This window comes from Zophobas morio, unplaced genomic scaffold, assembly GCF_036711695.1.
Source record: "Zophobas morio isolate AGI-343-1 ecotype UQ-CSIRO unplaced genomic scaffold, CSIRO_AGI_Zmor_V1 ptg000014l, whole genome shotgun sequence".
NCBI classification, from domain to species: domain Eukaryota; kingdom Metazoa; phylum Arthropoda; class Insecta; order Coleoptera; family Tenebrionidae; genus Zophobas; species Zophobas morio.
The window spans coordinates 13,780,920-13,801,886 of record NW_026972119.1 but is presented as its reverse complement, the minus strand read 5'-3'; the positions used below and the strand labels follow the sequence as shown (position 1 = coordinate 13,801,886).

The 20,967-nt window shown below is 32.6% G+C and overlaps 4 protein-coding genes across 8 annotated transcripts in view; 2 read left to right on the top strand and 2 right to left on the bottom strand.

Annotated features, from left to right (window-relative positions):
• The window catches only part of LOC135128560 (protein draper-like), a 45,565-nt gene extending 38,311 nt beyond the window's left edge, over positions 1–7,254 (bottom strand). For 2 of the 3 annotated variants that reach the window (XM_064055441.1, XM_064055444.1), the window contains exon 1: positions 7,085–7,252. The gene's annotated coding sequence lies outside the window, so the exon portion shown is untranslated. Of the gene's footprint in view, positions 1–7,084 lie in introns of all 3 variants that reach the window. The other variant, XM_064055443.1, reaches the window with a different exon arrangement.
• An 89-nt stretch (positions 7,255–7,343) lies between these two features.
• Positions 7,344–8,921, top strand: LOC135128561 (regulator of nonsense transcripts 3B-like). The gene has a single exon (XM_064055445.1). It carries the CDS (start codon positions 7,482–7,484, stop codon positions 8,868–8,870), a length of 1,389 nt encoding a protein of 462 aa, XP_063911515.1. The 5' UTR covers positions 7,344–7,481; the 3' UTR covers positions 8,871–8,921.
• Positions 8,922–8,979: 58 nt separating this feature from the next.
• Positions 8,980–10,249, top strand: LOC135128563 (methionyl-tRNA formyltransferase, mitochondrial-like). 2 transcript variants are annotated; one of them, XM_064055449.1, is made up of 4 exons: positions 8,980–9,223; positions 9,279–9,476; positions 9,524–9,825; positions 9,873–10,249. In XM_064055449.1, exons 1-4 carry the CDS (start codon positions 9,066–9,068, stop codon positions 10,229–10,231), a joined length of 1,017 nt encoding a protein of 338 aa, XP_063911519.1. In that variant the 5' UTR covers positions 8,980–9,065; the 3' UTR covers positions 10,232–10,249. The 2 variants fall into 2 exon arrangements, with proteins under 2 accessions (XP_063911519.1, XP_063911518.1); XM_064055448.1 differs by having other exon boundaries at positions 8,980–9,226; positions 9,276–9,476.
• A 55-nt stretch (positions 10,250–10,304) lies between these two features.
• On the bottom strand, positions 10,305–20,587 carry LOC135128562 (glycerol-3-phosphate dehydrogenase [NAD(+)], cytoplasmic). 2 transcript variants are annotated; one of them, XM_064055447.1, is made up of 7 exons: positions 20,463–20,587; positions 20,124–20,301; positions 19,853–19,993; positions 12,593–12,847; positions 12,205–12,542; positions 12,054–12,146; positions 10,305–10,521 (listed from the first exon to the last, which is right to left on the bottom strand). In XM_064055447.1, the coding sequence occupies exons 1-7, from the start codon at positions 20,507–20,509 to the stop codon at positions 10,497–10,499; spliced, it is 1,077 nt and encodes a 358-aa protein (XP_063911517.1). In that variant the 5' UTR covers positions 20,510–20,587; the 3' UTR covers positions 10,305–10,496. The 2 variants fall into 2 exon arrangements, with proteins under 2 accessions (XP_063911517.1, XP_063911516.1); XM_064055446.1 differs by lacking the exon at positions 10,305–10,521 and adding an exon at positions 10,611–10,814.
• Positions 20,588–20,967: the final 380 nt, after the last annotated feature.

Below are 20,967 nucleotides of genomic sequence, written 5' to 3'. Positions count from 1 at the left end.
TAGAATTAACGATTATCTGCAACTGTTATCTAAATAATTGCACAAAGTCGTCCATATCATCAGGGTTGTTTATCATAATTTTTTCTAGTAATAAATTTAAATTTTTATTTTTAATTTTAGAAAAGAAAAATTCTAGGTAAGCTGTTAGTCGCGATTTAGAAGTCACCCACTTATTTATCACCGCGACTAGTAAGGATATGCGTCACGTGTTAGAATTTTGTAATAATTAAAGCTAACGATTCATAACAACAAACACGTATGGTGTGAGATAAATTTTGAAGTTTACTGTTTTAAAGTTTTCAAAGCCCCATAGCTATTTCCATCAGTTTTTCTATTTTAAATTTATACGAACGCCGGACTATTTTTTGTCAAAATTTTAAACGAATACGTTTTCGCATCTCTTCAATAATCTAATCGATATCGAAACGAAGTTAGAAGTATGCTTCATCATTCAATGTGTGCTAGTGAAATTTTAAATCCACTTACGATGTGCAATTTGATCTTGAAATTCATAAAATAAAATTTAAAAAAAACTTCAAAGTTGAAAATGCCTACTAAAACTGAAGGCGACTTGTACATTATATTACAACAAACGCTTTTTACATCTGCATCTCTCAAAGAGATGAATCACTACAGTAATAAAATTTGAAATTTTATGTTTACCCTTTGCTTTATGGATCCGACTCTTAATTTTTTATTCTGCGTTAACTAAATAAGGCAGAAAATGCATTTAACTTTACGGCTTTTGAAAGTTTGTTATTAGATAATTAAAATACACTTAAACCCATAAAAATACACGTTTTTTCTACGAACCTATAACCTTTTGCACTCTCCAACAACTTCGATGGAACGAATTTCTCTTTTAGGAAATTCCTACTCCAGGAAAACTGCGTGGAATTTTTCTACCTCTTGAGTATTTTAGCACGAACTAATCGAGCTATTTTACCAACGAAAATGCCATTCAAAGAAAAAAATGGTCACAAAAACCTACCATTTTGGTACCAGAATTTGTTACATGATTTTTTGTTTATTGTTAAATAGACTGATTAAAATGTGCGTGTTTTTTTTAAGAAACAAAAAGTGCTTCTTTGTTGTGACCTTTTTATTGCTAGTAGATCAATTTTATATGACAATGTATTAATAAAATGATGAGGTCAATGACTCAAAACAATTCCAAAAAATATCTAAATAAAATAATTATCGTTAATATGAACACGACTATATTAACGTCTTTTTATGACAAAGAGTAGAAAATAAAATACACAAAATTCGTCAATAAATCAGGAAAAAAAATCGGGGTTTAAGCGTCGGAAACGATCGTTTTTAGTGTTTATCTGGGAGATTTCGGTTGAAGTTGGTAGGTCGAGAGATTGGCTCAGGGGTCCGGCGTGTAGCCTTGTTATTCCGCGTTTTCGCTAGTGATATTAAGTCGGCACGTTATCTGTCAAGTCCGCTTCGCATTTAGCATGTTTTCATTTTAACTCCTCTCGTCCTAGATTTTTTAAATAATTTTTTAATTAATTCCTTTAAAAAATTTAAACTTAAAACTAAATTTGGTAAAAAATTCTGCACTTAAATTTCTCAAATGGTCGTTGTTTATTTTTTAATCTGAGTGGATTTCATTTAAAGTTGTTAGATCGAGAGACTGAGCTCATCAAGGGTCCAGCTTGCATCCTTGTTATTCTGCGTTTTCGCTAATGACATTAAGAGCACATTTGCTGCCTAGCCGGCCTTTCATTTAGTATCTTTTAATTTAGCTTTCTCGTCCTAGAATTTTTTTGATATTTTTTCGTTTTCGTCTCGGCGCCTCCACCATTTTCACATTTAACATGTTTTAACTCCTTAGATTTTGTTTTCATATTTTTTTAAATTAATGCATTTAAAAATTAGTTCCCATCTCGACGTTTCCACAATTTCTATACAAAAATAAAACTTATCAAATATTATATTTTGTCTTTTTTCTTAATATACGTAGTCGTCTGTTCAGAACAAGAAGCTTGAAACATGGTTAAAATGGTACATTTTTTGCAAGGAAATATAAATGTTGCTATTATGGGGCGGAGCCTAATTGCAAAACGGATATTTCCTTATACAAATTTTCCATCTTCAACATGTTTTAAGTTTCACGTTGTCAAAAGAAGTCTACACATTTTAAAACAAAAAAGCAAAATGTAAAAAAGCAAATTTTTATTTATTTTTGTGAGATTATACGGTTATGATTGGCATTTTCCAAAAATCTGGATGTCTAAAACGAATTCATAAATTTGTCATCACAATATTGGTGGGGATGATTAGACAAATTTTGGTTAGCGTTTTACCATCTTCTCGATATTTCTAACATACATATAAAATTTAACAGCGATCGGTGCGATAGTTTTGGAGATTATTTATTTAATAAAATTTGACCGATACGGTGGACAGACAGACGAAAACGGGAGACCTATTCTTTGATACTCTTGGCCATGTAACGTCCAGAAAACATGAAAATAGTCATTCACGGAAAGGAGCCTATTACAATACTTCCGTAAGTTTAAAGGTCGGGAAGTACAAATCGCCACAAGAGGGGAAGGGTGGGTGGGCGGGGCTAATTTTTATATTGTTTTATTGGATCTACTATGATGGCCATTAATATAACCCATTTCCTATTTTTGAACTACAAAAATCATATTAAAAAGGAGGGTGGGTGGGTGGGTTGAATTTTATTTAATTGTTTTATCTTAAATTCCAATAAAGCGACAAAAACGGACATCTAAAAAATATCACAAAAAAACATCATTAAAAAAGATGCTCATGGTAACCTTAGATCATCTGCAAAACTTAAGTACAATGTTATCTTACAATTTCGATTTTTTTTTCTTGAATTACAAGTGTAAGAGTGTTATTTTATAAATTTAATAACATTTAATATGTAAACTTGTCATTATATGATTGGTGGGAGTTGATCAGACAAATTTTGATTGGACACAGACAGACAGACGGAGGAAAATGGGGGACCTATTGTTTGTTTCATACTCTATGAAACTTCCAGAAAACATGAAAGTAGCCATTTGTGGAATGGAGACTATTATAGTTAGTATGTCCTTAAATAAAGCACGGGAAGTAAAAATCGCCACAAGATGGCGTGGGTGGGTGGGGTTAATTTTTCTTTTTTTTATGAGATTCTACTATGATAGCTATTAATAATAATCCACTTCTTATCTTTGAGATAAAAAAGTCACATTAAAAATTAGGATAGGCTAAAAAATACAACAAAAAATCCCATCTTAAAAAAATGCCAAATAGTTACAAAACAACCAAAAAAACGCCTAAAATAATATTATCCAGCAAAATTTTAATATGGCGTCATCAACTTTTTAGAGAAAACATTTTAATTAGTGGTTTACCAAGCTCCCGATAACCTTAAAACGTCTGTAAAACTTAAATAGTAAAATGTTGTCATACAATTTCAATTTTTTTTGTTAAAAAAATCTGGATGTCGAAGGTAAAAAATCAACACGGATTCATCAATCGCAAGTGTAAGAGTATATTATTTTATAAAACTTTAAAACCATTTACTATGTAAAACATACGGGAAAACTTTTCGGAGATGACGATGATTTATCGATATGAAAAACACGTACATAAACAAGAAATGGAATAAAAAAAGCAAAATATATATTGTTCCATGATTTCTGGATCTTCAGCTAAATTTATAATGACATTACTTATTTCCACATTTCCGGGGTGAAACAGGAGACTGTCTCCGCCCAATGATTAATACTCCGATTTTTATCGTCAATTACCCAATCAACATGTTTATTTTAATAGCGTCTGCATTGACTTCCTGCTAACTCAATGCGGTTATATTCGCGGTGGTAGGATAGAAGTCTTAAAACATCAATTCCATGTACGTATAAAATTGTTCTTATCTCTTTTAAGTCGAATAGAACATTGTCCATTACAACAACAATTTTGAAACCATCAAAATATGAAGTCAGAATCAACTGTTTTTCCACCCACATATCACATATCCAAACAATTCCCCATTCATGATTTAATGGTAATCTCTATCGTTATTACTTGAGTTTAAGTCTCCCAAATACTACAAGGTTATATGGCTATTGTAAAATTAGGGTATTGCGACAATGGATCAGTTAATAAGGGCAAACCCACAGTTCTAAATCCACAAATGTTTAAGCGGATTACCCAGCAGTAGATATTGAGGTGGCAAGAAATTGACAACATCCCATTATTAAGTTTAGTGGGGCCATATAACCTTGTAGTATTTGGGAGACTATACTTTCAACAAGAATTTTTTGTTATTTTGCAGCTTACATTTAGACATTGCCTACTATTTTTTAAATTTTACACAATAAAAACCGCCTTATTTTTTTCTGTAAAACCAAGTAAATCATGTTCGCCCATACTTTCATAATTCTTCTTGAAAATAATAATCTTGGCAACGCTGTTAACAAAAATATCGGTAATAATCAGTTATGGCAACTACTATTTGCAAAAACTTATTAAAGTATTATAAAAATATAAATTCCACAAGCGTACTTTTGGTACTTCTTCATTTATTTAGTGATGTGGCGTAAATCTATTGCAAAGCTGGCAGTAAGGTTTAGGACAAATTTTCAGCGCAATAATCGTCAACGTAAATTCTCGGCCTTGATGTCTGCAGCCCAAGGCAAGCGCCCTTGTTTCCATCTTTGCATTAGAGTAGCCGTCAACTTTCAAATTACTCAATTTGATTACAAATTCTAAATTAATCAGTAAAAATGGGGGTTTAAAAATATTTATTTCGAACATATCCAGGTATCAGTCTGCTAACAAAGCTTGCTGACACTTGTTGACAGATTCCACCCAACTCCTTTCTTAGTTCTGACTTACAGAACGGTTAGAAGAAAGTGAAAATGACTGCAGTTGTTTGTGTGTATTAACTTTCAGGATCCTTCACAGCGTGACTAACCACAAATTCCAATAAAAATTTGAACGGTTTTCCAAATTCTGTGAAATTATATGGCACCAGCAACTAATAATGGTGAACAATAATAATAATAATCCCTTTTTTGCGGTTAGTCACCGCCACGAGTCTACGTCGTATTCATAAACCAATATTTTGTATATCAACATCTTGCCAGCGGATTTTTGACTTGTGTTAGTTCACGTGTTATTATACTTTTATCGCACTAGAGTTGACGGATGATTAATCCTTTGTAAACCTTCAAAACTATTTTTTTTTTTGCATCCAAAGACAGATGTTGTTTAAGCTCAGAATACTCGTTTAGATAAAATTTCAGAAATGGATTTTTAATACGTTGCTTAGTTTAATGAGTTTGTTCAAGTAAGTACGAAAATAAGATAAATATCCGAAAATCTAATTACTAGCTAATGCTTCCAATATCTACCTAATTATTGTTACGTAATCCATGTTTGTTCATTAAACTGAATTAAACACAATGTTTCCCTATCTTTTAGAATTTCTCTTTGTTTATACATATTTAGATAAATATATACTGGGTGTTTTAAAAAATACTAATGCTTCCAATATCTACCTAATTATTGTTACGTAATCCATGTTTGTTCATTAAACTGAATTAAACACAATGTTTCCCTATCTTTTAGAATTTCTCTTTGTTTATACATATTTAGATAAATATATACTGGGTGTTTTAAAAAATACACCTATAATTCTTGGAGCAGATTTTTATCATTTTAAAATACATATCTGTTTGATGGCAAGAACATTTCGGTAGAACCGGAAATGACATCAACTTCATTTTTTTAAACGGAACACTCGGAATATTTTCTTATAAATGGAAAGCTTGCTTTTTTTACTACTACAAATCAAATAAAAAAGACACCCTGTATATACAAGCTTCTTTGCTTGCGAAGAAATCAGTGCCTGAATTTTGTAAACCTGTTGAAACGCATTTGATGGAACGTTAATATTATTTATTTTTCGTAATTACATACATATTTATAATTTAAAGCAAAGTAAAAACAAAATATTGTTTATTTTACATACGAGTGTTTACACGAGTAAAACGCAAAATAATTACAATTTTGGTACGACGGCCTAATACAACCCTGGAAACGAAGCACTTTTAGAACAGGGGGATAGAATAATACTCCATCCAAATGATAATAATAATCAATAAGACGCTGGATTTTGAATATAACGTTACTCTGTGACCCAAATCTCAAAGATAAAAATGAGATTTTAAAATTTGACCACACTATCAGTGAATTGGCAAATAATTACATTATCAATATAAATTGGTTTTTTCGTTCGATAAAATTTAGCACACCTAAACAACTAAAAAAAAGTAGTAAACAAGTAAGCATACGTATAAAGTTGGTATAAAATATTCCTTCCGCCAACACCCACATACTGTTTATCACACAATATCTAATTTAATTTTTTTAGTAAGAAACAAATTTAATAATAAAATGTATCACAACAAAAAGCCAAAAATTGTCCATCTTAAGCGACGTCTGGAAACGCCCACTACGTTTTTAACATCATCTCAAATGCAGCACACACCAGCGCGAATTATTTATAATTTCTTCAAGAGTGCAGACACTACCAAAATTCAATGTTCCGTACTAAATCGTTGAGCAGATGGTTAGAAGAAGTTGTAATTTAACCTAATTAACAGGGTTTAAATTGGTGCGTCCGGTTCGGGAGTGAAATAACACACATATGGAACTTTAAAATCGTGAAAGGTACCTTCTCAGGTGCACTCGCATACCTGTTCTGCAGCTAAATAAAAGAAGAATGTGACCTGACCAATCTGACCTCCATCTCCATTTACGATATAGGATACGCTAGACGAAAGGGCACCAACCCCGAAACCATAACAAAGCCAATTGGGCAATTAACTTACAATAAATTATAGTTAGTTATACGCACTAATGACCATGTTTTTTGAATTAGATATTGACATGAAGGCGCTACTACAAGGACGTAATCGCCTTCCAGTAAACAATTATGCATTTCTCAACTGGAACCAATCAACTTTTGGTCATTTTTTTCAATTAGTTAAATATTTTCGGATGATGCGCATCTGCTTTTCTTGTATTTAACAAATCAACTTACCACTGCAAAAATGTTCAAAGACGCCTTGGTAAAAAATTCACATACAATACGAAAAAAACTTCTTATAAACAAAATAATAACACTACCACTAAACGTAACTAAACTAAAACGTAAAACCATCGACCCCAACGAAATGGACTGCGGAACTGAAGGAAAAATAAACTCGGGGTCTTGCGACAAAAACTGCTTGTGCACATGCGCACAAAGCCACTGTGACCTCAGCACGCGCTGCCAACTTTACTATCAGTGTCGCGATATTGGCAGCAGTGCTTGTAAAAATCACCAACACGACCAAATGTCACTGTTGACAGTCTAATAAGATTACAACTCTTGTTTTTACAAATAAAGCAGAAAATAATTAACACAATTAAGCGTTAAGTTTACGTACTATTTAACCATGGCGTTGCCAGAAACCAGCGAAACGCCTGAGAAAAAATCCGACGGACAAAAAGGTTCTGACAAAAAAGAGAAACTTGCAACTAAAGTCGTCATCCGCCGATTACCACCCAGCATGGACCAGGAAACGTTTTTGAACCAGATATCGCCGGTCCCCAGCTACGACTATTTATACATGGTAAAAGGGGACGCCAGCTTGGGGGAAAATTCGTTCTCTCGAGCTTACATCAACTTCTCCAACCCCAACGACATTTACGACTTTAAAGAAAAATTTGATAACTACGTTTTTCTGGATAGTGCAGGCCATGAATATCCAGCGGTCGTGGAGTTTGCAGCTTTCCAGAAAATCCCCAAACGACGGACTAAAATCAGAGTGGATCCGAAAGTTTCTACTATTGAAACAGACCCGTATTATTTGGAGTTCATTGAAATGATTAATAAGCCGCCTGAGCCGGACGAGAAACCGGAGTATTCATACCAAATTACAGACAACAAAAACGAGGCAAATGAAATAACACCTTTGTTGGAATACGTGAAAAATAAAAGAGTGGAGAAGATGCGAATCCGGGAGGAGCGCAGAGAAGAGCGGAAGCGGAAAGAGTTTGAAAGAAAAAAATTCAGAGATGATGACCGAAAAAAAAGGTATGAGGAAAGGTCACCAGTCAAGAATAATAAAAACCAGTACACCAAAGTGGCAAGTCCTAAGGAGAAAACAGAAAATAAGGAATCTGATAAACCTAAAACAGAAGAAGCAACCAAAAGCACGGAAGATAAAACTCCCGAAAAAGAAGAAGTTGACAAGTATGAAAAACCGGCCCCCACGTCGTATTACAAAGGTAGAGACAAAAAGTATGATGACCGGAAAAAAGACATCAAAAATAAATATGTTCCTAAGAAGGAATACGTTGATAAGCGCGAATTCAAAAGCCGGCGAGAAGACTACAAAGATAGAGATTACAGGTCAAAGTATGATGACTATAAAAAAGAAGATGCGAAAGTTTACCAAAAGAAAGTAAAAAAATATAGTGAGAAAAGAGAGGAGAGAAAAATTGAGGCACAGAAAGCGGAACAGAAGAAGCTCGAGCAGCAACAGCAACAAGAAACTTCGCCCAAAACTGAAGACAGTGTGAAGACAGTTGAAGAGAAACCCGCTGAAAGTAGCAAGAAGGATGAAGAGAAAGCGTCACCGAGCAAGGAAAGTGAACCTAGTCAAGAATGTGCTTCAAAAAACACAGAAAAAGAAGCAAAATGTAAAGAGGGCGAAATTCAGTCACAAAGGAGAATCCGGAATAAAGACAGGCCCACAATTGCTATTTACAGGCCTGGGATGTTGTCCAAGCGGAAACAAACAGACGGAGACCCAGAAACCAAGGAAAATAAAAAAGAATAATTTATTGGATTTGTATGTGATTAAACGTAAATTAAACACTCGTGTACCGAATTTTATTATTTAATTAGTAAAAACATAACCATAAAAGTTTTGTATACATAGAATTCAAGGTTAGGAAATTATAACCTCAATTTAGGTTAGGTATTTTAACCATAAGTAATGGGGTAATTGTGTGTTACCGAAAAACACGCAAAAATGGGTTTGTGCAGATTTTTATCCCCCTCGTATTTAACCCGAAAATCAACAGTTCAACGCTCCTGCAGTTTTCAAAATTTAAAGAAACCCCCTTGGAAGGTGCTGTTCTTTGGGACCGACGATTTTTCAATTTTTAGCTTGGAATCTTTAACAAAACAGTAGTAAGTTCATTTTTTAACACAATAATTTGTCTTTAACGTTGCACTTCAGCAGGAAAGGAACGTTAATAAATCGACTAGAAGTCGTCACCACTGTAAAAGGTAAACCAAACAGTGTGAACGTGTTCTCGAAGCAAAACAATTTAAAACTACACAAGTGGCCACCAAATATCACTTATGGGCAGTTTGACGTAGGTTTGGTGGTTTCATTTGGGCACCTAATTCCAAGGACTGTTATAGAAAAATTTGAATTGTAACTACTGGTGTTTGTTTTTATTTTCACTGCAATTTGTTTTTCAGTGGTATGTTAAATGTTCACGCCAGTTTGTTACCGCGGTGGCGGGGTGCAGCCCCCATTATCTATGCAATTGCCAATGGGGACACCCAAACAGGAATCACAATAATGAAAATAAGCCCTGAGAAGTTTGATGTGGGGGAAATAGTTCATCAGGAGTGTGTTCAAATTCATGCTGACATGAAAATGAAACAACTATACACAACACTGGGTAAAATTGGAGCAGAAAATTTAGTCAAAACTCTTGAATCTTTACCCTCAAGTTTGAGTCAAGCCAAACCTCAACCTTCCACAGGAGTCACTTATGGTAATTTTAGTTTTTGTAATGAACTGTAAACAAGGTTTAAATTTCAGCCCCAAAAATTAGCCCACAACTCTCACATATAAAGTGGGAAAAAATGACGTCTCAAGAAATATATAACTTAGCGCGTGCTCTAGACGGTATTTTCCACGTTCAAACAACATGGAGTGGAACACTAGTTAAATTAATAAATATAGAAAAAGCGGAAAATGACATTAATGAAAATGAAAATTCTCAGCCTGGACGTGTCCACTACGATAAACAAAACAAAGTATTGAGGATTTTATGTTGTGACAACCAGTTCATCACAGTAGAAAAAGTGGGTGTAGTTGGTAAAAAAATTATGACCTCTGTAGACTTCAACAACGGCTATATTAAAAAAGAGCCGCCTGATTGTAGATGTTTTAAATAAATAATAAATTCAAATAAATCTCGCCTAATTCAAACATAAAAGGAACAGCATGGGTTAAAATTAAAGAAACCAATGTCATAACGTTTTATATACTTCTACAAAAAACTGAGTCCGCTGTATATACAGCGACATCTACCATCACATGAACGTAGACACAGTATACGTTGTTTTTACAGTCATGGTTCTCAATTAACACCCATTTATACTTGGATTCTACTCATACTACGAACAGATGATCATTAAATTCTGTTGAACACTTAATGGTTTACTCAGGTTGTGACTGTTTGACCCTGAAAATAGCAAAAATATGAATGTGTCATGACAACAGTTTAACAATAACAAGTTAGTATGAGATGGATGAATTGATTAATAAAAACGCTCCCTTCTGTTGTTATTTATTGAAAGAGCCCAAATCAGTCTTAACTTATTCAACAGGAGTTTATAATTCATTATAGACGGTCACAATGGATTGTTAACTTGAAGCTTTCATTATTTCTGTATAATGTTTGAACAAAAGTCAGTAATATGGCAAATACAACACTCAAGTTATAGTTTACACTTTGGTGTGTCATAGCTACTGGCCCTAAAACAAAATATTGCGTTAATATCAGCACAAGGAAAATTTAAAAATTTTATTAATAGTTAAACATTACAGTAAATCATAAACACAGTCTTCACCTCTGAAGAAAACTGACGCTAAATGCGTCACTGGAAAGGCGGGAGGGACATTATAGGAAGGTAATATTTTTAGGGATATATCTGGAAAAAAGTTGCATTAATAACCGTAAAAACCGTGCTCCAGTGAAAGCATTAGGTTAGATTTAAACGCTGTAATTATGCAAATTATAAAAATAATTATATAGCGTGCATCTAAGCCTGTGTTCACTACAACAGAGTTTAATAGTAAAAAAATGCTATTAATACAAAAAATTAAGGCTTGCCAAGATTTTTATTCACTGATTAATCACAAGTCTGGATATGTTTTATTACGTACATGATATTATTTTTTGTTCAAGTTCCACATTTACAACCGATTAGTTAGTTACATAATCACACAAGAGGTAACTCGTTACGTTTGAATCTTTGACTAGACTGACGTGACGGTTAATCAAAACAGAGTGTTGTGTATTAATGTACAATGGTTATAAAGTATAAAATTTACATCTACGTTACGTTGTACTAAATAAGATTATTTTCTCGTCACACTCGGTTAGTAGCAATTACGTCGCTTTACTCTTACGAGGCACTTGTACTTCAAATTAACACTTCGTTTTTATGTTTACTTAAGTAGTAACGTGCAATTATGTTACTTAAGTCACAAATGCATGCAGGGCCACTCAACTGATATTGCATTAAGGCAGTAGAGCTATAAAAGTGTGTAAATTCAATTGAGAAACGCTGCAAAAAATTTGGACAACAACCTCTCCAAAGTGCGTTTTATAAAAACGCAATTTTTGGAACATAGTGCGAAAGTCTTGTGACCAACTTGTATGAAGCAAAGCGCTAAGTCTAACTATGGTCATAGTTAAGTTTGTCACAAGACACTAAATTTTTACAAATCATAACAACATTCAATAAACTTTGATTGTGTACAAACAAAAATAAAACAATGAGTAAAATCTAAAAATATGCAACAAGTAAAGGTACTTAGTGTAAGTGTATATAACAAACAATTATATTGTATAATATAAAGTCCAAGCGTGTGAATGAGCAACTATCTAAAAGGTACTATATTAAACTAAGTAAAGACGTGCGTAACATTCTATTATAGCATGCGATTCTAGTTGTACTTGGCGTTAAAAATCTATATTAAAGCACTTACATGTGCTCTGGATGGTGTTTGATGCATTGGATAAACTCAGTCACTGCTTTCTGTCCTGTGCAGATCTCGTGGATGGCGGTAAACAGAGGAAACCTAAAAATTCAATACGTCGTACGAATTTCATTATTAAAAATCTAATTTTCAAACAAACTTTTCTTCCATGCCCTTGTGCTTCAACATGTAGTTGACCTCCTCCGCCGTGAACGGCCCTTGCAATTTCTGCCCGTTCAGCATCTCATCTTCCAACTCCTTGATCGATTTTCCGGTTTTCGCAAACGCTTCGCTCACTTTCCGATTTCTGCCCCCGTAACACGTCGTGATTAAATCGGCCACGCCGCAGCTTTCAAAGAACGTGGATAGTTTACCACCTGGATAGAAAACATCCACAAATTTAATCATCTCCATGAGCCCTAGTCGGATAACGGCAGCTTTTGTGTTATCGCCAAGTCCTAAACCGTCTACGAAGCCTGCCCCACAAGCCACAATATTCTACAGAATCACACATTACTACGTTATAAGTACGAAACGGTGGAGATTACTTTGAGGGCGCCACAGATTTCGACGGTGTCTTCGTCGTCGACCACCACCACCCTGAAATAGTCGGTTTGGATTATGTCCCGGAGGAGGGGTCCCTGTTTTGTGTCCCGGCAACCGATGGTGGTTTCGCAGAAGTTCTCGCTTGCGACTTCTCCGGCGAGATTGGCGCCCATTAAAACTGAGCAAGGGATGCGCAGATGGCGGGTGATTATGTGGGAGATTAAGTCGATGCCGCCCCCGTCGGCCCTATCGAAACCCTGAAAGCAAAAAAACGGCTTGGTGAGATTATTATGAAATGGAGGTCACGCGACATGTGCATGATTTTATAAATAAAATGAAATTTAATTGTTTACGAAATGCTTGTGCCCTGATATTTTTAAATCGTGCAATTTTTACGCAATGTTTGCTGCAAAATTAAAAGAGTTGCGCTAATCGGTAAATACGTGCTATTTTTGATTATATTATCACTATTTCTGAAATTGATAAATTTCTGATTGTTATTTTTGGAACGACTAACAGGAACATCTGTCCACTTTGCTTTTGTTCGAAAGTTTTTAACCTTGGCATTGCTCCTATATTTACGAATAAACGGAAAGTGGATTAATCATCTAAGAATTGCATAATGATAACTGTTAGTAAAATATTTCGACTTGCAGCTATTTTTATAACATTCCTTGTGCTGTTCTTAAAATAACAACAAAAATTGTGTACACTGACGCTTTTATAATCCAAAACACAAACTTTATCAACGGGATTTAAGTATCGTTTCGAATTAAAATAACAAAGTCTTCAAGGTTAACGAATTACACACATTAAAGCATGAAATAATGTTGAAAACAATTTATTTATGTTGCATTAAGAAAGTAGGTGGCACGTGAAACAAGTATGGTTTAATTACAATTATTGCAGAATTGAGATAGCGCAGACCTATTTTATCAAGGGATTACATAACGATATTTAGGGAATTCGGTGAGTGATAACGTGATTTAACGAAAAAAAAATTCGTTCTGATAAAGCAAATCCAGGTACGCAGTAAGAGATTAATAAATAATTTAACGCGGTAATTTATTCCAGTTTTATATTAATCTTTGGGGATTATTTATAAATGCAAATATCGACATTTTTACTAGCATATTAACTTTGAAACCTTATTGGACTTTTTTTACTAAATATGGCTATTTCTGAATATGCGTTTAAATTATGACATCAAAATAAATAAGTTGGTTATTTTTCCTTAGTAAAAAATTACAGCCAAGTTAAACCCTTCTGTAGCTTTTATTACTTTAAAACAATATGATACTGAATTCACCATACTCAAAAACATTCACTTCAACAACACTTTTCAGACATAATTACCAAGAAGATTTTTTAATAAACGTATGTATATTTAATACATTTTTACTATGACGTCATAAACTTTAGAGAAGGGATGAATAAATAAATTTTAATGATGGTTCTGTGATCCTCATGAAAAAAAAATGGTTTTGGCGATAAAGTAAATTATAAAATTTGCTTTCACAAATTTTACTGTTTGTGCGATCACCTGTCAACGTATCGTTAAAGATATGAATTATCAAACTATAAATAAAAGAACATATTATCATGCCATGAATTTCAAGTCAGATTTGCTTAACAAAATTTTGAGATTACGTGATTAAATTTGTCGAAGGTATGAATAAATGAACTGTAATGAGCGATTTACCATGCTCGCAATAACCTGAAAGTGTATGCGCATAATTTCAAAGCAATTTGTAAAAATCAGAACATAGTATGTTTTACATTTTAAATAGGATTTAGTCAACAAAACTTTGAGATGACGCCTTCAAATTTTTGGTGAGGATGATCAGACAAAATTTGTTTAGCGTTTTACGATCTACACGATATTCTTAAGATGCTTGTAAAATTTCACAATAATCAGTTCAGTAGTTTCGGAGATTATTTGTCTAAGGAAATCGTCAACAGACAATAGACAGACGGAAACAGAGACCTACTTTTTCATAGTCTAAAAGTTAGTTTTCTTATGCTAAACCCTATAAGTTATGCGTATGTTTCAAGTGAGTTTTCCTTTTCAAAGTTTTGTGATGACATTAACAACATCCTAGCAAGAACACGCATATCAATTTGGATTGGTGCAGTGTAATAATAACAGTACGAGTAACCATGAAATTATTTTGTTTTTTCAAAATTTTAACAATAATGAATTAAGCCTTACTAAAGTTTCTTAAATATTTGCATTTATAATAGCATATTTTGTGAACTCATTTATATCTTCACTGAAGGAAGCTTCTTTTCAATTTTTTGGTGAATTTAAAAGTAGATTGAAAGTTTTATTGATATTCAAGTTCTAGAATTATAATACACTTCTTTATTTTCTTGTACACCACTATTAAAATGAGTTCAATCGACTGAGAATTGGTATTAAATTGTAGATAATCTTCCGCTAATTACGAATCCGAAATCACTGTTACGGTATCTATTCAAATAAACGTGCAAAATTAATGTACAATTTTCAAAATTTTTTCAACAGTGGGTTCAATCGACTGTCAAAATGGCGATAATCTGCCAATTACGAATCCAAAATCGCAGTTACATCTATTCAAATAAACGTAAAAAATGAGTTAAGTTGTCACAATTTTTACAAAAAAAATGATACAATGGGTTCAATCGACTGAGAATTGCTGTCAAATTCTAAATAATCTTTCCCCAATTACAAATACGAAATCGCCGCCACGACATTTATTCAAATCAACGGCGAAAAATGAGTTTACAATTTTCAAAATTTTTCCAAAAAAAAAATGGTAAAAATGGGTTCAATCAAATGAAAATTGGTGTAAAATTGCGGATAATCTTCTGGTAATTACGGATCCGAAATCGCCGTCAAATAAAATTATTCAAATAAACGGGAAAAGTGGTAATCAATTTTCAAAATTTTTCCAAAAAATTGTTAAAATGTGTTCAATTTACTGAAAGTTGCTGTCAACTTGTAGATAGTCTTCTACTAATTTCGAATCCGTAGTCGCCGTTACGGCATACATATATTCAAGTAACGTGAAAATAATTCACAATTTTCAAAATTTTTCCAAAAAAAAACCGTAAATTGAGTTCAATCGACTAAGAATTGGTGTCAAATTGTTGATAATCTTCCGCCAATTACAAATCCGAAATCACCGTTACGGTATTTATTCAAATAAACGTGAAAAATTAGTCTTCAATTTTCAAAATGTTTCCAAAAAAAAAAAATGGTTACAATGGGTTAAGTCGACTGTTAAATTGGCATTCCAAAAACCTGAAAAATTTAAAATTGAAAAATCGTAAATTAAAGAATCAAAAAATTGAAAAATCAAGAACCTGAAAAGTCGAAAAATTGAAAAACTGAAAAATCGAGAAATGAGAAAATCAAAAAATCTCAAAACTGAAATATGTACCGAAAAATTGAAAATTGATAAATTGAGAAATTGATAAATTGAGAAATTGAAAAATCGAGAAATGAAAAATTGAAAATTGATAAATTTAGAAATTGAAAAATCGAGAAATGAAAAATCGAAAAAATCTCAAAACTGAAGTATCAAAAAATTGAGAAAGCGAAAGTTGAAAATTCGAGAAATCGAAAAATCGAAAACCGACAAGTCGTAAAATGGTAAAATTGAAAGATCGAAATATCAGGAAATTGAAAAATATAAAAATTCGAAAAATTCCTAAAGGTAAAAATCAAAAAATTGAAAAATCTCGAAACTGAAATATCGAAAAATTGAGTACATATTTGAAAAATTGAAGAATCAAAAAATGAAAAATTCCCAAAACTGAAACTTCGAAAAATTGAAAAAGTGAAAAATCGAAAAATGGGAAAATCAAAAAATTGAAAAATCGGAAAATCAAGAATCGAAAATTTGAAAAATCTCAAAACTTTGTGATTGGAAAGTGTGAAGTGGAAAGTTAAAAACTCGAAAACCGAGAAGTTGTGAAATCGTAAAATGAAAGATCCAACTATCAGGAAATTGAAAAATTGAAAATTCCAAAATATAAAAATCAAAGAACTAAAAAATTGGAAAATCGAGGAAACGAAAAACTAATACATATATCGAAAAATAAAAAAATCAGGAAATCAAAGCAGTAAAAATTGAAAAATTTTAAATCGAAAGTCTAAAATTTAAAAAATCGAAAAACTGAAAAATCCCAAAACTAAAATTTCGAAAAATTGAGAATTGGAAAAATAAAAAAATCGTAAATTGAGGCATCGTGAAACTGAAGTATGGGAAAATTGAGAAATTGAAATTGGAAATAATCGAGAAATCGACCATTTGAAAAATCGCGATATTGAAAAATCGAGAAATTGAAAAATCAATAAATGGAAAATTGAAAAATCAAAGAATCAAAAAACCGAAAAATCCCAGAACTGAATTTTCGAAAAATTGAGAAATCGAAAGTTGAAAACTCGAGAAATCGAAAAATACAAAGGCGAGAAGTTGTGAAATCGTAAAATTGACAGATCGAAATATCATGAAATTGAAAAAATGAAAATTCGAAAAATTCCAAAATGTATAAATCAAAGAATGGAAAAATTGAAAATTTTCGAAACTGAAATATGTATCGAAAAATTGAAGAATCAAGAACCTAGAAAAATAAAAAAATTGAAAAACTGAAAAATCGAAAAATGGGAAGGAAATTAAAAAAGTTGAAAAATCGTAACATCAGGAAATTGAAAAATTCTAAAATATAAAAATTAAAGAACTGAAAAATTGGAAAAATAGAAATAAAAGCATCAAAAAATCGAAAAATTAAGAAATGAGAAAATAAAATCGAAAACTGAAGAATCGAAAAATTGAAACATCTCGAAACTGAAACATCAAAAAATTTAATAAACAAAATACAATTTTGTTTTTTTTTTTTAATTGGGTGTCTAGGGTAAAGAATCAAAAAATCAAGACAGATTCATAAACTATACGGGCAGGATTATGTTACATGATATTTCTAAACTATATAGAGGGTGTCTTTTTTATTTGATACATCCCATGTAACTTTTTTATTTTTAAAGATATTCGGAATATTCAAAAATTGAGTAATTGAAAAATTGAAGAATCAAAAAACGGAAAATTCCCAAAACTGAATCTTCGAAAAATTAAAAAAGTGAAAAATGGAAAAATGGGAAAATCAAAAAATTGAAAAATCGGAAATTCAAGAATCGAAAATTTGAAAAATCCCAAAACTGAAATTTCGAAAAATCGAGAAATGGGAAAATAAAAAAATTGATCTAAAGAGTTTAGACAGTACTTCCCTCACTGTCGGAAAGGTGACGACTGCATGCCTATTATGTTTTTTTTTCGCATTAGATTTCAAAGCATTCGGTTTTGTAGTTCTTGATTAAATCAATAAAATAATTTGCGCATTAATTAAATTTTTTGAGTCACCCTGTATATCCAAATCAAAAAAATATGAACGGAATGATAAATTACAAGAAGAGACTCATCATATTTTGTACATTTTAGATAGGATTTATTCAGCAAAATTTTGGGGTGACGTCATCAATTTTTTGGAGGGGATAACTAAATATATTGTGATTAAAATTTTATCATGCTTATCATAACTGTAAACCATCTGCAAGATTTCAAAGCATTCGGTTTTGTACATTTCAAATTAAATCCCAAAATGTTGTTTCCTAATTTTGATTTTTTTTCCAAAAATCTGGACGTCTCGGGTAAAATCTCAATTCGGAGTCATAAACTACATGTGTAAGACTATGCTATTTGATATAATTTAAAACCCAATTACTATCTACAATTTTGAAGTGACGTCGTCACATTAGTGGTGGGGATCATTAGACAAATTTTGAAAAATTGGAAAATTAAGAAATCAACGCATCAAAAAATCGAAAAATTAAGAAATGGGAAAATAAAATCGAAAACTGAAGAATCGAAAAATTGAAAAATCTCGAAACTGAAATATCGAAAAATTTAATAAACGAAATACAGTTTTGTTTTTTTTAAATTTGGGTGTCTAGGGTAAAAGATCAAGACAGATTCATAAACTATACGTGTAGGACTATATTACATGATATTTCTAAAATTCATACAGGGTGTCTTTTTTATTTGATACATCCCATATAACTTTTTTATTTTTAAAGCTATTCGGAATATTCAAAAATAAAATTTTCATTATGAGGTGGTCTGCATTTTCTTTAATCGTGGATTTTGTCGATCAAAAAAAAAATGTTTTAATTTAAATTTAATTAAACGAGGCGAATAAAAACATGGTTGTTAATTTTTCAGCTTTTTTACTGAATAATTAAATTAACACCACATCGACTATCAAAAAGAAAGTTTTTAAAACGATAAGTCAGATATTAAAGCTCCAGAGGTTACAATATCGTTATCCTGAAACCCGAGGAAAATGAAAATTTCTACGAAAAATGGAAATCCAATTATCTGAGGTAATATTACAATAACAGGTTGCATATTTTTCAACTTTCTATACAAAATGTAAATATTTAAAAACATGGCCGTAATCTTTATACCCTTGGGTTTTGAATTTCCTCTTGAAGTTAACCGAGTTACATTTATAACAGCGACACCGGTAGCTACTCATATAACAACGTAAACAGAATTCACTTTGTATCAACAATTTCCAACAACAAGATATCGATTTCGCTGATAAGCATTTTTTGGAACTGGTTATGTGCAAAGTTCATACTACTATACAAAGTTCCACCAAAGAAACAAAGTCTAATATCTTTAATAGAATGACAATGTTTTATTGCGACAATGACAATCAAAATTTATCACTCAACTACACATCACACTAAAAAAACAAGCGTTTTACTTGTAAAACAAGTGTGAAGGTCGGAATGAATTGACCGTCCACGTATTGTCACAAAGTATTAAAAAAAAACCTGTTTTGATTAAATTAAAGTAGTGACAATTTTCTGAAAAGCTACAAAACACATTTCTGCGACAAGGATATCACTTCCTTGTTAGCATGAAAGCAGCATTTTAATTTACTCAAACTAAACTGGCTGTTCAAATTTAACATAATGGGGTAATTATGCTCTAATAAGTAGCGGTTGTGAAATGTGTGGAATTTTAACTAACATTTTATCAACTATGCTATCTGAAGGTGTTACAAATATTCCTATGTACACTGTTTTAACATTTCTATAATTAGCAGTGGTATTGTTTGCACTGAACAATGATTGTGTGTCTCATCCAAAAGTAGAGATAATTTAATGTGCTGTAGGTCACAACACAATTATGTAACTCAATTCAACTGACCTTTATCAAAGATAAAGCTATTGCAGTGGGCTTAATCTTCCCCAGTAGTGTCGAGCAAATAGTTCGTATGAACTGATGGGGCAACACAAAAATCAATATATCTGCATCCTTGGCGGCATCCACGACATCCGCTATAGCCACCTGAAACGAAAATAAATAAGATAAGGAATTCCGTTAACAAGATGGAAATGTAGAGATGAAAGTACATAGTTCAAATTGAATTCTAAGGTCACATTATCGTGGCTATTGTGACGAAAAACAAGATCATTACCACATTAGCTGGTAATTTATGCCCAGGGAGGTACTTGACGTTTTCGTGAGTGTCATTGATGATATCTGTGAGCTTCTTCCCATTGATGATCTCTTCGTACACATACATGGTAACTTTGTCATCGAAGTTGGGTAAACGGAGGGCATTGTTCCCGACGATCTTTGCAATGGCAGAGCCCCTGAAACAGCGTTACCTTGACATATGCGGAAATAAATGCACGAGAGGTTGGAACAACGTGCCAAGGCAGTTATCTAACTAGCAATACTGGCTCTTAAACTGGAAAAAAACACCGACTACGTTTCTAGTTCTAGCACTAGCACAACAAACAATTTGATTTACCAGTTGCCGCTGCCTACTATGCACACTTTTTTTAATTTCTGGGACATTTTCGCGTTTGTTTGGAAGAGGTTATTGCGGTGACAGCTGCAAAGCTTACTTGTCAGCGACTGCTGCGATTGTTGTCTATAAATCGTAGCGGGGGCTGATAAACGCGATGCCGCCCAGAATATTCTGCCAATGGGGACTTGATAAAATGGGAGATGGCCAATCATGTGGCACTGAGGAGGTCATCCACTTATTCCTTATCAGAGTGACCACTAGGTACTAACCTTGCAAGAAGGGAACAGATCAAGTGCAACCGCGCGAAGTTTAAGGTCTAATTAGTACGAGTGTGCACTTTGTCATCGTATAAATAACTTTTTTGGAATGAGGAGCGGTGATTTATGCGAAGAAGTGGGTTAATTTCGGCACAACGTGTGGTGTGTTGCGTAACTCATCATTTTAGCGGATGTACTTAGGTACTTGTGTAGGAGCTGTTCGGAAAGTGTCGTTTCGCTATTTTTGT

What these genes read in the sequence shown, in the direction of transcription:
- LOC135128562 (XM_064055446.1), bottom strand. Translation starts at nt 20,509, where the DNA reads ATGTCCCAGAAATTAAAAAAAGTGTGCATAGTAGGCAGCGGCAACTG. An exon ending in ATAGTAGGCAGCGGCAACTG is followed by an intron (nt 20,302 to 20,462) that starts GTAAATCAAATT and finishes ACGCTGTTTCAG; the next exon opens with GGGCTCTGCCATTGCAAAGA. An exon ending in ATAAATTACCAGCTAATGTG is followed by an intron (nt 19,994 to 20,123) that starts GTAATGATCTTG and finishes TTTTCGTTTCAG; the next exon opens with GTGGCTATAGCGGATGTCGT.
- LOC135128563 (XM_064055448.1), top strand. Translation starts at nt 9,066, where the DNA reads ATGGGTTTGTGCAGATTTTTATCCCCCTCGTATTTAACCCGAAAATCA. An exon ending in GTTATAGAAAAATTTGAATT is followed by an intron (nt 9,477 to 9,523) that starts GTAACTACTGGT and finishes TTTGTTTTTCAG; the next exon opens with TGGTATGTTAAATGTTCACG. An exon ending in TTCCACAGGAGTCACTTATG is followed by an intron (nt 9,826 to 9,872) that starts GTAATTTTAGTT and finishes TTTAAATTTCAG; the next exon opens with CCCCAAAAATTAGCCCACAA.
- LOC135128561 (XM_064055445.1), top strand. Translation starts at nt 7,482, where the DNA reads ATGGCGTTGCCAGAAACCAGCGAAACGCCTGAGAAAAAATCCGACGGA.